We start from the raw sequence: 15,792 nt of genomic DNA, 5'->3' as shown, positions 1-15,792 counted from the left end.
TGAGACAGTCAATGTGAGTTCCTCGCAGATTCCTACATGCCTGGAACACAGCTTTGTACTAAATTATTTTTATCAGCATGGCTCCTGTTAAAATTTTCCTTATTACTTTTCCTTTCAAATATCTATATAGGTCTTCATTAGCATTGGATTGTTAACTTTCATAGATTTGGGCCTTAATTCTCCACTTTGTTGCACCTACTAATGACTCTTTTTCTAATTTATTAGTGTGGCAGTCACACTTGAAGGCCACTGCCCCAGGCGTTTTCTTTTTCCCCCTTTTTTCCTTTTTCTTCTCTTTATTGCTTGCCCCTAGCAGTGATCTGGCTAAGAATAATTTTTCCTAATGACTCATTTGATAACTTCTATAATAATTCAGTCTACTCCACATTTTCTTTAATTCTTAGAATGATTTGTCAGTCAAAAACTTTATTGCAGGGCTATATTTTTTTGCTCAGCACTCAAGCATGAAAATTTGAAAGCAAATGGCTATTATCCAGCAGTGTCCAGGTCTGCCTAGTTTAGAAAAATAATATATTGTTCAGACTATTACTGTTCTTTTAGCTGAGTGGGGGTCTTTTGCAGACTATTACTGAGTATCAGACAAGCCCCACTGCAAGCTTGCCCAAGCCTTGCAAAGCCTTGCAGGGGTCTAGCAGCAGCCCTATTTCCAGGTGTACAGATTTGACAGGTGGCTTGCTGTATTTGTCAGATATAAAAGGCAGTGCTGACCATTTCAGTCCAGTACTTCTCATTGCTGCAGCTATGTTCTAGCTATTTCCTTCTGGCCTCTGGCACCTGTTGTTGCCTGCCCAATCCCTGGTGCCTGTTTCTGCCTTCAGCTGTTGAAGACTTGCTCAGACCTCCCAACCCTTGCTTGGTTACTCCTGGCTGCTTTCCTCCTGGCTCCTTTCTGCCCAGCCAAGACCTTGGTTCCCATCTCCACAACTTGTTTCCTGCTGTTGGCCAGCCCTGCCGTGCTGAGGCATTGCTCCAGAGCATGGCCTTCCTCATGTTGTGCTCTGAGGGTCCTCCATCAACCAGACCCCTTCTCCACCTGGGAATCTAAGATGCATTTTGACTTCTCTAATTTCTGGGCTCTCAGCACGATTCATTTTGGTATTTTCTACTGGGTGCAACTATGTGCTGGGCTCACCTTGAATGCAGTATCTGCATCACTGCTTGGTCCTAGTTATAGGGAGTAATCTGAAATCTTTGTCAGTACCTCTGTAAGTGTAGTAACACCGGGTCACACTTATCATATTTTGCGAACTTGTGTACCTCTTCAGTCCCACATCTTGTCTCAGAAGGGCTGATCAAAGAATTAGCCGGGAGATCAGCAGAAACAAAGACAGAAGAAGATGCTGCAGGGCCTTATCCAACAAAAAACATGAGAAGAAACTGGAGGAAAAGCCACTGTGAAGTGAAATATTACAGAATTATTTTGATTATTATACAACTAAGCAGCATGAAAATAGTGGCAGTGGGGCAGAATCTGAGCTGAGAAACTCCATCAAAATTTGTGTAGGGGTTTCTCTTTGCTGCTTCTGTGAGTATTGTAAAGCTCAGAAATGCCATGTGGTTACAGTTTAAAAATCTGAGGTTTTATATTTACCTTGAAAATGGGTGCAATAAGAGCACTCACAGGCCCTTCATTACTGGCTGTTTGTCAAAAATGCTGTTCATTGCACCACAAGAACTGGACCTTGTGTCCAAGTCCTTAAGCCATTTCTGAATCCTCCTGTGACAGCAGGAAGGGCACAGCCTCATGTGCTGGCAGATGCCTCCTTCCCCATGCTTCCCCAGTGTTTGGCTGTAGCCTGTTTTGAGAGTTTAAATCACTGTGTACTCAGCACAAAGACCAATAATGTTTGATTATGATTGTAAACAAACTTTATGGAGATTGCATTCAAGCAAGCCTCCTCCTATGTGCTATATCGTGGTACAGCCACCAGGCCATGCTCACAGCATAAAAAGGCAGCAGCACTAATGTGTTTGGAAGTGCCTTCACCAAACAGAGAGGTGGGTAGCAGGATACTGGCAAAGCTGCAAGAGCAAGGGTGTCCCCATATGTTCTTTTAAATTTTTTCCCATATGTCATTTCCAAAGTTATTAAACCCAAACCTAATTTAACTCCCCTCCATTTATTTTTTTCCTCGGTTTGGCTAGTTTTTAGCTACTGGTATTTGTGCACAGCTCTCTCTTGCTTCACATACTCACTCACTTCTGCACCAACAGTGCCTCCAGTGATGTTTTTAGCTGTAATTTGTTTGCCATTTCTCCTTCCTCCCAGCTATGCCTGCAGTGGAGTGCCATGCTGTGGCAGTGAAGCTTTATTGCTGCACTTCCAAAGCCCAAGTCCAGGGAGCCAAGTTGTTGGCCTCTGGAGCCAGTGTATATAAATTTACGACCTCACATGTTAGATGTAGCACATGTACGCCTGCTATACCACGTGGGAAATATGTCCAGTCATGACACACATGTGCAAGAAGAGTCCATGTGCATGGCATCATCTTTATCATGGGTAATTTTAAATTTTTTTATATTGTTTTAGTGCTTTAGATTCATTAATATATTTAAGGACTACCATAATGCCAAGCACTGTACAAACATGAACACTGGCCCTGTTTCTTGGAGCTTGAAATCTACATATTAGACAACAGACAACTGATGGTTACAGGCAGAAAGTGAGCACAAATAAACAATGAACAAATACTATTCACTGAAGTAGACAGGAATATATAGGCATTGGCAACCTAATTATTGCCAACAATAGGAAATACAAGAGAACTGTTTGTGAAGACGTTCTCATGAGGAGAGAAAATGTTTGGAAATTTTAGAACTATGGAGGTCAAGCTGGTGGCATGGGGGCAGAATTTAGCTTTTAGACCTAGAAGGAGGAGAGATTGATGTGGAGTCTCTACAAAAGGCTTTAAGTGCAAAAAAACTTAGCGTATCCTTGGGGGAATATAGAAGGTTAAATCAGTAGAAGGATGCAGAGAAGAGTAACCTAGACAAAAAGGTGAGTCCTGCAACTTAACTCCACATTTTGTGAGTTCAGAAAAAAAAGAAAGGAACAATCATACTCTTTGACACTGGGAGCCCTGAGTAAATGTTATAGCTGTGTCAACAATTAGAAGAGTCATCTCCTTTAATATGCAAAAATAATCTCCAGAAATTAAATCACACAAACCAAAATTGGCATCGAACTTATATCCTCAAGTGCTAGGCCGACTTGAGGACACAAGTGCCATCGTTCACTATGAGAGGCAACAGAGAAGGTTAGGGAGGAGCAGCTAAGAGTTCTGATTTTAGCCATGCTGAAGTGGAATTGATGTTTAATTATCCATGGGTAAATATCACAGAGAGAAGCTGAGATTTAAGTTTGTATAGGAGGAGCAGAGTGAGCAGAAGCAAGGTAATCCGTGACACCTCAGAGAGCCGATGACAGCAGAATTTGCATCTGTGAGTGCAATTACCCAGTTTATAGGAGTGGAGAAAAATAAAAGGCAGAGGTTAATGCTCATGGTACAGAGCAAAATGCTGGAGAGAGAACCATCAAGGAGATGAATGATGAGACAAGGAAGGTGGGCATCTGCAGAGGAGACAGCAGAGGCCAGCGAGGCAAAAGTTTCAGAAAAAAGAGAGCAGCAACTGTGTGAAAGGTGGCTGGAGGCTGGATGACCACAGAGATACTGTGTGTGCTCAGATTTGGGTAGGAAGAGGTGATCTGTCTGAGATTCCAGCTGCGTGCAAAGGACAGAACACAAGATGGGAGAAAATCTTCTAAAGAAGTGGAGAAAAGTAGCTCCTGAAACTGCTTGAAATCATTGTGGGGTGAGGAGTGGGGAAACACTGGGACAAGCAGGGATATAGTTGGGGTTGACTTTTTTATAAAAGGAATTCACTTATATTTGTATTGGGAAGGAAATGCAAAAAAAGAAAAGAGATCAAGAGACGGAGTCTGGCACTGGGACAAGTAGAAGTTTTATGGAACAAGATTCTTGTGACTGTTGTAAGAGAGAAGGGAAATTAATAGTAAAAGAAGTGAAAAGGCTGGAAACCTGAAGAAAGGAGTACTATTTTATCAGTTGGCTTGTACAAGAAATGGGAGAGTTGATGTGCAGAGAAATGACTGGAGGCGGGAGGAGGGAAGCAGATGAGGAGATGGTGGTAGTCTCTGGAATGGAACTAATAGAGCTGGAGGAGACAAACTACTTCATTGGGAAGATGGACAAGATGAAGAAAAAGAGAGGAATCAGTGAGAGAAGTCACCCTTAATATAGAATTATTACCAAAGACATTTTCACTTTTCAAGAACTGGACAGGAAGCAGATGTGGTGGTGAAGGCAGGGTTGAGTGCTGGTGGTCGATTTGCCACTGTGAGAGGCAGGCCTTCATGCATCAAGGGTAAGGACGAGATAATCAGCAAAACAAACAATAGCAGCAAAGGAACAAGTTACAAAAGGGTTTGAAAGCAGTCGAGAAGTCATCCACACTGCAGGTCAAAGGTTGGCTGTTTCCCAACCTTTCCCTTTCCTTTTATTTACAGATAAAGCCACTTATCTCTCTCCCCATTCTTAAACTCTATATCTTTTTATATCTAGTCTGCGTTGATTTTTGCATGCCTACTAAAATGCAAGGAAAGTCATAGTGTCAGTCACATTTCTATACACATATGCCCTAAATGACTCTTTGGGTCAAATCCTAAGCTAATGTAAATTACCATTGTTTCAATGAAGTCACTGAAGTTATCAACATATATATTTGCTGAGAACCTGAATCTGTGTGCTTCTGTATATATAGCTTACAGAATAAAATTTCTATAAGTAGAATAGTGTCTAGTCTTCTGGTTTATTTTAAGTATCTATCCTTTCGGTTTCTAAAGGAAGATGTTGCTTTTATACCATACTCATTCCTTTCTATTTGTCCATCTGTCGGTTTCAGCAGCTTTAATGTTTTTCACTGCAAACTTTCTAGAAAGAACCTCCTTCCATATCACATCCATGCTAATGGGGTCTTTTTTGTTCATCCCATTTTAATGGTCCCTCTATATACCTCAGACTTCCAGAAATGAAAAATGAGAAACCCATTTATGCCTCTCATCTTGTCCTGATATACACCAGAAACAGTGGGGACTGTGACCATAAGTAGAGACTGAAACTTCACATCCCTGTGGGTGCCTATTAATAGAAAAGATATCCCTATTTTTAGCCCTATGCCCTGTCTGTGTTATGCCTGTAACAACAGTCACTTGTCTGAGAAGCACCTTAGCATCAGCAAAAGAAGAAAATACTCAGTCTGAGGGTTTTTTTATAGCACATTATACAGATAAATAGTACTGTTATTATGGTCTTCAAGTCCAGCTAGGTAAATAAACATCTCAGCACCCAATATTTAGAAGGTGCATTGTGTTTGCATGGCCAGGTTTCAGGGGGGCTACAGGGGTGGCTATGGAGAGCTGCTTGATGCTTTTCCCATGTCTGATAGAGCCAGGGTGCCAGCTGACTCCAAGCTGGACCCACCACTGGCCAAGGCTGAGCCCATCAGTGATGGTGGTAGTACCTCTGAGTAAACAGATTTAAGAAGGGGTAAAAGTTACTGTGCAGCTGCAACTGAGAGAAGTGAGAATAAATGAGAGCAACAACCTTACAGATCCCAAGGTCAGTGAAGAAGGACAGGAAGCACATACTCCAGGCACCAGAGCAGAGACTCCTCTGAAGCCTGTGGTGTAGACCATAATGAGGCAGGCTGTCCCCCTGCAGCCCATGGAGGTCCACAGGGGAGCAGGAGGATGTGCTCTAAATGAGACTGTGGCTCCATGGGAAGCCCACACTGGAGCAGCCTCCTTACAGGACCTGTGGACTCATGGAGAGAGGAGCCCACACTGGAGCAGGTTTGCTGGTAGAACTTGTGACCCCGTGGTGGACTCACACTGGAGCAGGCTGTTCCTGAAGGACTGCACCCTGTGGAAGGGACCCACACTGGAGCAGTTCATGAAGAACTGCAGCCCATGGGAAGGACTCATATTGGAGAAGTTGGTGGAAGACTGTTACCCATGGTAGGGACCCCACACCGTAGCAGATGAACTCCCCTCCCTGAGAAGGGAGAGACTGACTGTGTGAAGAACTGACCACAACCTCCATTCCCCTGTGCCACTGGGGCGAAGGAGGTAGACAATCAGGAGTGAAGTTAAGCCTGGAAAGGAGGGAGAGGTACATGAAGGTGCTTTTAATATTTGATTCTATTTCTCATTATCCTGCTCTTCTTTGATTGGTAACAATTTCAATCTGTTTTGCCTGTGATGGTACCTGGTGCATGATCTCTCCCTGTCCTTTTCTTGACCCCATGAACCTTGTATTGTTTTCTCTCCCCTGTCCTGCTGAGGAGGGGAGTGATAGAGCAGCCTTGGTGGACAGCTGATGTTCATCCAGGATCAACACACCACAAAAGGAATGGGATAATGTGTTTGCTTGTATATTCACATTTGCTTTTACTAAAGCAAAACATGACACAAGAGCCACTTGTGATAATAGAAACATGTAAGATGAAAGTAAAATAGAATAGTCAAAAGTGTGTTTGATGGATGGGGTTAAGGATGGAAGCTTCTGTACTGATTCAGCTAATGAGCCTTATTTTATTCATCTGATGTTACTGCTGCCAGGAGTGTATCAGTTGTACAACACTTTTAGTGACCTTTCAGGCACAGCCAGGATAAAATGCCTGCAGAAAGGGCAGCCTTCTGTATGCTTTAAGAAACTAGCTCAGAGTCCACAGGGAGCTTTTACTGCAGTCTGGGCGCCACAGGGTTTGTAGTGCTGAGAAACTGCCACCATTAAGAAACCTTGCTACAAAGAATTTAATGAAATGCTTTTGTATTGGAGTTCACTTTCTATTACCTCTCTTTACCTTGCAAAGTTTGTGGCTGCCTGTAAGAAGCCATTGCATGCCTACAATGAGGTTACAGTAGTACCCTTTGCCCTACCATCATTTGGTTACACACATGGGAACTTCCATGTTGAGCTGAACATAGAAATGTCTGTATGAGAATGCCTTGTTTGTCACTTGACAATCTGGATGTTAGCACTGTGTTTACTCTGTGTAACAGGGCAAAGCCACAATGCATGAAGAGATCTTTGGCATTCATCTTTCTCTCATGCCCACACAAAGTCATTTTGTTCAAAGAAATCTCTTTCTCAACACATTGGTTTAGGATTCTGAAAACAACCCTAAAATCACCCTTAAGACCTTTGGCCCACAGCTGTAGAACCGAGTGTCTGTGCTTGAAGCCTACTAAGAATGGTTTACCGGTTGCTTGAAGGGTGTAGGAAAGTACAGAAGAAATGCAAATCTGGACAAATGCATGTAAGCAACATCCATACAGTGACATAGGTTGACACCAGTCAGACACTCAATACAACACAGGTATTTTCTGACTTGTGTTGTCAGAGATCAAGAGTGGCAAAAAAAAAAGAAAGCTGGGCAAGCAAACAACAAACTGTACCTGCAGCAAAGATATGTCCATTATGTTTTCTGCAATCCTTGTATTTGCATAGAGGGGATTTTTTTTCCTCTCAGCCTAGCACTTCACTCAATCATTGTCTTCATTCTGTGCCTGTAAACTCAGTATGCTTCCAAAGACATGATCACATTGTGATAAAGGTATTCTGATGGTTACAGACAGTGAGTAAGTAGAAAGAAACAAATGGCATTTATCTTGAATTTAGGAGGATTTTGCTGCTAAGAAAAGTTTGTAAGAAGGCCAGGGAAGTACTGTCCAGATGCAGCCATCATAGGTTGTGTGCAGAATTGTTTAAAACTTGATTTGAAATGTAGTTATAAACCAAATAGGATGACATTTCAGATGGGATCCCACTGGGACCTCAGCTAGGGAAATAATTCTCTTCATTATTTTTGTTAACAGCAAGGATGATAGAGGAGAGAACATTTGTAAAAATTTCAGATTAAACCAGACTGGGAGGGGTACAAGTACTTGTGAAGATAAGATTAGAAGTCAAATGATCTTGAGAAGTGGCTTGAAATCAGGAAGATGAAATTCAATACAGACAAGTGCAAAAGAACTCCTTGTGGGAAAGAATCAGTCGTCTTCAGGTTGACTAGACTATAGTTAGTGTCAAAACATAAAGATTTGATTATTAAGTGTTTGTATGATGCTGTTGGGAAAAAAAATTTTAAAAACCCTCAAGCTGAAAACAAACCCCAAAACCAACAAAGCAAACAAAAAAAAGCCCCAAACAACCACACAAACAAAACCAAAACCAAAACAAACAAAAAACCCTAAAAAAACCAACTGGAAAAAAAGCCTAAGTACAAAAACCAAACCTAGTGAGTTATTCCAGGTTGTGTACAGAAAACTATGTGGCAATCATTCCAGTTAGTCCTGATTTGTGTACCCCACTGTAAGAAAAATATAAGTAGACCGAGGAAGGATCTTCAAACTTTGAAATTTAGAGGCTTCAATAACATGAGCTGTGAGAAAAATTTGAATGAACTATGTATGCTTAAACTTGGAACCAATGGATAGCGTGAAATACTTTTTTTAAAATGCTTTAAAGCAGTTATAAGAGAGAAAAAAATGGCTCATTTTTCTTCATATCTATAGGGAGATAAGGTCAAAATGTAGAAAAGTAGTTAATTTGCAGGAAATAACATTTAAATTAGACATTAAGAAGTCAGGCACAGGGAAAAGCAACACAGAGAGAGTATAGAACCTCCTTCATTAGAGATGTCAGGGATTAATTTAGTAACACATCATTCTGGGGTAGGAGTATATGTGATGTTGCCACAAAGCACAGAGTCAGCTGCATTATTTCCACAGGGGCCATTCTTGCCCACAAAGAAGGTGTATGACAGATTCAACATGTGTGTGGTTGCAATGGAGACACGCTATACCCATCCAAGTCTAGTGTTTTGGTGGCTCTTTGCTTGCAAAGTAAATTGTGGACAGACGAGTACAAGAATTTGATGTTTCTGTAACGTGTCTGGAATGTATGTGACTGCATTATAAGTGTGGCTAAGTGTGGCACACATTGAGAGCTGCCTTAGTGTAAAATAACCTTATAAATGCAGATTTTAAGGACTCCAACCACTGTGAAAGTTCTCAAACCAAGGGTTGTAAATTTACATTTTTTGATTTTTATGTGACAGTTACTGTATCTTAGATCCACAAGAAACTCTCCTCCATCAAAGAACCTTTTCTTTTTTTTCTTTGCTTTTAATGTACCCAGAGCCAGTCTCTCAGTAGCAGTGCCCAGACATGTGAAAAATGCACTTCCGTACCTGAACTCTTTGGCCCTTTTCTATCAAAGTAAAGTTAAATTCACATCTGGGATGTAAGAGACAATATTTCAGGGATGAGAACTGCCCACAAATAACACCTGAAAGCCAATAGTTGGGTCTCCTGGGAGAAAGAAAGCAAAGGGTGCCCTTTTACCTGTGCAAAGAAAGTGTTATAGCAGAGAAACAGAGGTCTCAGGCTCAGATGAGATTGAATTTCCCTGGAAATTGTTTAAAACAAACATAGAAGACCATCGGGAACTGGCAATGGTGTGAATTAATAAATAACTTCCACCCTACAACCTTCCTGCAGACCTCCAGTGCCTTGAGAGAAACGCAGGTTTCCTTACATCTGTGAAGTTCCATCTCTGAAGCTCAGATAAATTGTTCCAACCCTCTGTTCATGCATTTCAACCCAAATGTCAAAGCAGGGAATCAGAGAAACTTCTGTCTCTCAGACAGAGTTGGATCAGTGTGCTCTCTCTTCTACATCACTGAGCCATGGTACGACAGCAAGCCAGACTGAGTAATCACAGTCAGCAGCAATGCATTCATGCCAATAAATGGTTTTGAGCATTTGCAATGCCTGAATAGCATTGTTTTATACTACAGTGAGGTGGTCTACTTGAAAAAGGGGGACATGTGGCTATTTCTGATGGACAGATGGCTGTAATAAATCCCTCATTGTCTTTTTGTGGGTTTAAAATTAAAGAAAAAAAAAGGGGACTTTGCCTTTCTCTACCTTTTTTTTGCCCTTTTTCTGCATCTTCGCAATTAGCTGGTCTAATTTTAACAGATTATTAAGGAACTGGTCATAACAAATCTGTGTGCTGGGTGGTTCTTGAATGATAGTGCCTATCACTTCTGAAAAGATGTTGCTAATGAAAGCAATTTTCCCCTTTCAGTTGATTTCATAGGTGGATTTGACTCTTACGGCTATCAAGGTCCACAGAAGACATCTCATTTACAGCTACAGCCCATGTATATGTAAGTACTTAACTTCTAAGATATTCAGCAGACTGGCAGGCTGATATTAAAGGATCATTAAGCTGAAAGATGGCATGACTTAAAAATTCAGAATAGGCAGAAGCCTTTTCTGATGGACTGAATTCAAGCTACACTTAAGCACCAACATTACTCTTCTGTTGAATTATAATGATTTCTTAGGGCAGAATATCACATGTCACAGTTGTTCAAATAACACCCAGCTCTCACCCAATTTTGCCCCATTTTCATCCAAGCAGGTTCCACTCAGATGCAGTGAGAGTTTGGTGTAAAAAGCCCTAGTCCTACGTGACAAATATTGTTTTCAAAAAAAGTAGTATTTTATTAAGATTTTTCTGGCAACTCTTTAATTTAGTGGATGCATTTAGCATTTGTCTTACCAGAGCATCTGTTCACCACAGCACCTCTGTACCTCATTTCCAGTTTCTGCATTTAGAAAAAAACAAAACAAATGTAATGACATATTGCTTTTAAAACCAGTTTGAATAGAAGACAATAGTTTACCTAACCAATGAGTGATAACTCCATTCTAGAATGTAGCCTGATATATTTGGGAATGAAATGGGTAATCAGCTCTCAGCGCATACACACAACTGGGGTATATTCACACCAGAGTTAACACCCAACCATAGACCAGTCCAGAAATAATCATGTCCAAATATTTTTTGTACTGATGCCAGCTGCAATTCAGAAATATCCTGACTGCTCAGATAAATCTTACCTCGCTGCTGAAGCCTTTTGGAATATTTTTTATTTCCCATCAGCAGCCATACACACTGAAAGCACAGCACCAAACAGCTCACAAAGGGGCACCATTTGCTTTTGTCCCTTGTTTCTTTTCTGAACATCTCTTTTGAGAAAAAGAACTGAATTTGAGCAAACAATATCCATCCCAACATACACTTCCATTCACCCTTGAATGTGGTTTCATTTTTTCTGATTAGTGGAAGCAAGTCTGCTAATGGATTAGTGTATTTTTGCATGGAACTGACGTTTACTCCTTTATAAGTGGTACAATCAGTTCTGCAGTAATGCTTAGGATTGGGCCCTTTGGGAGCTTTGCTAGAAGCTTTTTAATAATCTCAAATTACAATAGTGCATATCTCCAATGCCATCTTAACTTCAGCTTCCCATCTGTCTGTGCTCAAGTAAGGATTTTTTACCTGCATTTTTGGCACAGTGCTGTGCATTTAGAAAATGTTATTTCCTTCCTAGTATTATATGAGGCTCATAGGTACTTAGAACAATTCTAATTCTACTTCTTTCTCGGTATACCATAGCTTGTCATCAACATATGGAGCTCTCTAACTGAGATATTATCCCATTCTCTTTATGCTCTCAGTGTTTATTCCAGAACAGCAGATTGCATTTGCTGGGCATCTTCATACAGACTGGAAAGAAAGCTAGACCTGTGGAAAAAAACAGAAGGCAATATTTTTAAGCTTGTAGCTGAAACGAAGAGATATATTAATCTGTGTAAACTGTGTCCTATCTTATTTCAATGCTGCATTCTCACTGGCATATAGGTGATTTTGCTGTCTTAACTGAGAGACACAAATCAGAATGTGAGCTGACATTTTGTCCAATCAACCTGCAAAACTATTGCCATGTCCCAGCCACAGTCAAACAAAGGCACTTCATGTTTCCCTCTGACTGTATAGTATTTGACAGCGTTTTCTAGAATTGCTACAATCTGTCCTTAAGAGGCTTTTACAGCATTTAGTAATACCTTTCTGTTATTTACAGCTGAGGCACACCAGGAGCACATGCATATGTATTCACACTGCAGTTGCTCTGTAAATGTAGGCAGACTATTCGGCAGTGGAGTGACAAATTCGAATGTCAAATTAATCAAGTCAAGGTTGATCTGCTTGTAGCACTATTTACAGCAATATTATGTACTGGAAATCAAAACATGCTGATATGATAACAGCAGGCCATACTTGGTATTTTAAAGCTTTATTTGTCGGGAGGAAGAGTTTGGTTCCCTACAGATCTTGTTCACTGAAGAACATCAATGTAAGCCTCCATAGTATTCAAGGAGGAAAAAAACCCCAACAAACAGGTCTTCACATTACTCTCTGGCCAATATCACCTCCACTTTACAATGCTCAGCAACTCTAGGGTATGAGTAATAAGCAAAAATATTTAACATGAGGAGAGAGGAGGAGTGGAGAGGAGAGGAGAGGAGAGGAGAGGACAGGCCTTCTGCTTTACAGAGTCCCTTGCCATACTCTCATCACTGTCCAAGGTACAATCATATCTATCCAAATACAACTATATCCATACATATCCATAGAGTTTTATTCATATACCTATTTCCACAACTCCATCAATTGCTACAAAATGTCTTTGAATCCATAGACAGTGAAGTATAGGAGAGGAGAGGAGAGGAGAGGACAGGCCTTCTGCTTTACAGAGTCCCTTGCCATACTCTCATCACTGTCCAAGGTACAATCATATCTATCCAAATACAACTATATCCATACATATCCATAGAGTTTTATTCATATACCTATTTCCACAACTCCATCAATTGCTACAAAATGTCTTTGAATCCATAGACAGTGAAGTATATATTAAGCATCATCCTGTCGAATTCCTGCAAAAGATCAAAAAAATACAAAGATAGCTTGTTGATACCTCTGCAGCCTTTACTATTAAGGCTCACACTGAGTGCAAGTCATGTGAAGCTCTGAGTTTATGAGAGAAATAGGAGAGAGTTGCCTTTAAATCATCTGACTGCTAACTATATCCAAAAGCACAATAACAGTTTTTTTGTTTTCTGTGCTGTGCTAGTTCCTATAGGTGTGCTAAGCATGTTGCAGACTGGAAGGAGAACATATGGCCTCAGCTTTAAAGAGCTTACTGAAACAATATTGGCTTCTAATGATTGTACAGATTCTGTAAAAATACAAATTTCAACATGTAGGTCAGTAATACAGCACAGAGAAGCCCCTATATATTTACCAGACTGATTCATATACAAAACTAGTACAAATCTTAAAAGACATACAGAATTGTATGGTAGGTATCAGTTATCATGCATGTACTGCTTGCTGATGTGTCTTGATTTACTGGATTGCAATGAGAAAATTCCATCAGCACAAACTTGTATTTCTATGCCAGACAGTTTTATATCCAAGTGATTTAAATTATTTTTAACTGTTTTACATATGCACAATTTAATTATTATCCTGAAGGAATGCTGGGTTTGGTAATTGCCAACTGTTAAGACTCAGTGTTTTGTAGCCAGTTTCCTCCCATGTGCTAAAGTTAGCCGTTCATTTTGTTAATTTGGAGGTTGTATTGAACCTACACAAACTTCCCACGTGCAAATAATTATATGATTTATTCAGGTTTTTTGTGTTTACATTGTGTCAGGACTTCTTTACCTAAAGATTTATTACTTTTTATTTGTGATATCAATCAAGCTCTACTTATAAGAACATTCCAATTAAGTGAGCACAGTACATTTGTGTAGAATTTCATCAGTTATGCAAAACTACCCTAAATAAAAAGAATACTTAGGGAAAAAAAAAATCTTGATTTATGAAAAAAACCTTATCTGTAGATAATGAATTGAGGTGACTATCTCTGGCTGATGTTTCCTTAAATACTCTAGAATTATTAGATTCAGGCTCACTTTGTTTTTTATTCTCCGTATTTTAGGCTTTGAATTCCAATCACAATTGTCCTTATCATCCCTTCCAATTTCTTATTTAAGTTAAATCACCTTACTTTTTAAAGAGAAAAATATATTCAATTTAAAATTCTGTTTTAAATAGAACACTGGTGTTTTGGGGGAGAATTCTTATCATGCCATTTATCTACCTGTTATAAATGGGGTTTTTCTATTATTTAAGTGCCAACAGTGTGCTCTATGCTGTACAAGCCAAGAAGCCTAGACAGTCCCTTCAAAACGAATACGCTTTTTGAACAGAACGGGACAGAACCGATGCTCATGTACCTCCTTGCAATGTGGCCACAGCTGATGTACTCAAAAGCAGCTTCCTGGCATACTGTGCCGGAGATGCCAGTGCTCATTTCCAGACCATGGGAGAAGAACACAATAAGATGGCGGAAATCAATTGTCAAGAGAAAATTCTGCTCTTGGGAGGTGACCAAGGAAGGTGACTAAACACTCCCTGACACTGATTCTGCTGCACATAGAAAAAAAACGTAGTTGTGGAGCAAGGCTGCACTGCATGATCACTGTTCTAAAAACAGTAGGAAGGAGGGAGGGGAGAGAGATCTTTATGTTCTTCACAGTAAACTTGTTTGCTCAAGAAAAGAAGAAGTGAAGCAAAAAAAAGCATGCATGTCTGATGTTGATGCCTAATGCACTGGAGAAATTGCACAAAAGCAGTGCAGCTCTGAAGTGAAGCTTGGTTCCTCCTATTATGAAGTCTAATATTTGCAGTATATATACTCACACACACACAGGTGTTTGTCTAGATAATTGCACATACTGAAGGTGCTACCTACTTTACCATTAACTTGAAGTATAAATGAAACATAAGACTCTAAATCTAATGCCATGAGCATAACCACCATGACACTCAGCAAGTTCACACAGTACAAATCTGCTGCATAATTATCTCCTCATGTTTGTTGAATTCAGACATTAAGAACAACAGTCTATTTAAATAAACTATCAGCTAAGCTTTGACTCAACAAACAATACCTTCTCCATTTTAGACTGAAAGGGTTAGATAGAAAACACGGGTTTGGGACAACACTGTTGAGGTATACAGGGCTGTGGCACTTCCATGTGCTCTCTGCTTTGCAAGTGAGCCACAGGTGGCTTTCCCCCACACCTGTGATTCAGCCCTTCTGTCCTGATACTCTGTCACTTCTTGTTTTTACAAAGACAGCTACATTTATGATGGATTATATAAATCCAGTTGACCCATGGATTAGATTATAATTAAATATAACTCCTTCCTAGGATGGTTTAGAAAACCTGTGCTGACTTCTCTGACAATATTCCAGAGAGAGCCAAGCAGTTACCTGAGCAAACACTTTGTCTTTCTGTCCTCTTTATCCCTTGTGTAGCTGAACTGTTACTGGTTTGTGGCTTACACTTGCTTGCAAAAGGGCACCAGAGCAGCAGGGCAGGGATCAGATAGATACATGGTGGATTATAAATATGGTTCTTTTTCTGTCTTTCTTCTAGGTCAAAGTAAACATGGGGACTACTCAAGGTGGGCTAGAGGACCTGTCAAAGACACTGTTTCAGGATGACCTCCTGGTTCTTCAAAGAGAAAAAAAATCCAGCTTTTGTGCTAAAAAAAAATATAAAAGCTGATTGAACAGTGAGGCAGAAAACAACAGACACCTTCAGCCCCTCTTTCTAACAGGTACTAAAAGAGATGCCCCAGACTCCCACCTTGGACATCCTGCCTCCCAGCACCAAAGGGACAGAGCAGAGGCGTCGATGCCAGCTTTTGTCTCTTCCTTACCCCAGCCACAGCCAGGATGGTCCATTTG

At 40.3% G+C, this 15,792-nt stretch overlaps 1 protein-coding gene across 2 annotated transcripts in view; it reads left to right on the top strand.

The window, feature by feature from the left end:
* LOC103809149 (sodium/potassium-transporting ATPase subunit beta-1-interacting protein 2) overlaps positions 1 to 15,583 on the top strand; it is a 79,544-nt gene extending 63,961 nt beyond the window's left edge. The window contains exons 3-4 of one of the 2 annotated variants that reach the window (XM_009081962.1): positions 10,200 to 10,281; positions 15,479 to 15,583. In XM_009081962.1, the coding sequence (XP_009080210.1) occupies positions 10,200 to 10,281; positions 15,479 to 15,488 (92 nt within the window). In that variant the 3' untranslated portion in view covers positions 15,489 to 15,583. Of the gene's footprint in view, positions 1 to 10,199; positions 10,286 to 15,478 lie in introns of those variants that run through there. The other variant, XM_009081963.1, reaches the window with a different exon arrangement.
* The last annotated feature ends 209 nt before the right edge of the window (positions 15,584 to 15,792 follow it).

Source organism: Acanthisitta chloris, unplaced genomic scaffold (genome assembly GCF_000695815.1).
Source record: "Acanthisitta chloris isolate BGI_N310 unplaced genomic scaffold, ASM69581v1 scaffold9339, whole genome shotgun sequence".
In the NCBI taxonomy this organism is placed as follows: domain Eukaryota; kingdom Metazoa; phylum Chordata; class Aves; order Passeriformes; family Acanthisittidae; genus Acanthisitta; species Acanthisitta chloris.
This window is presented reverse-complemented; position numbering and strand designations above follow the sequence as displayed.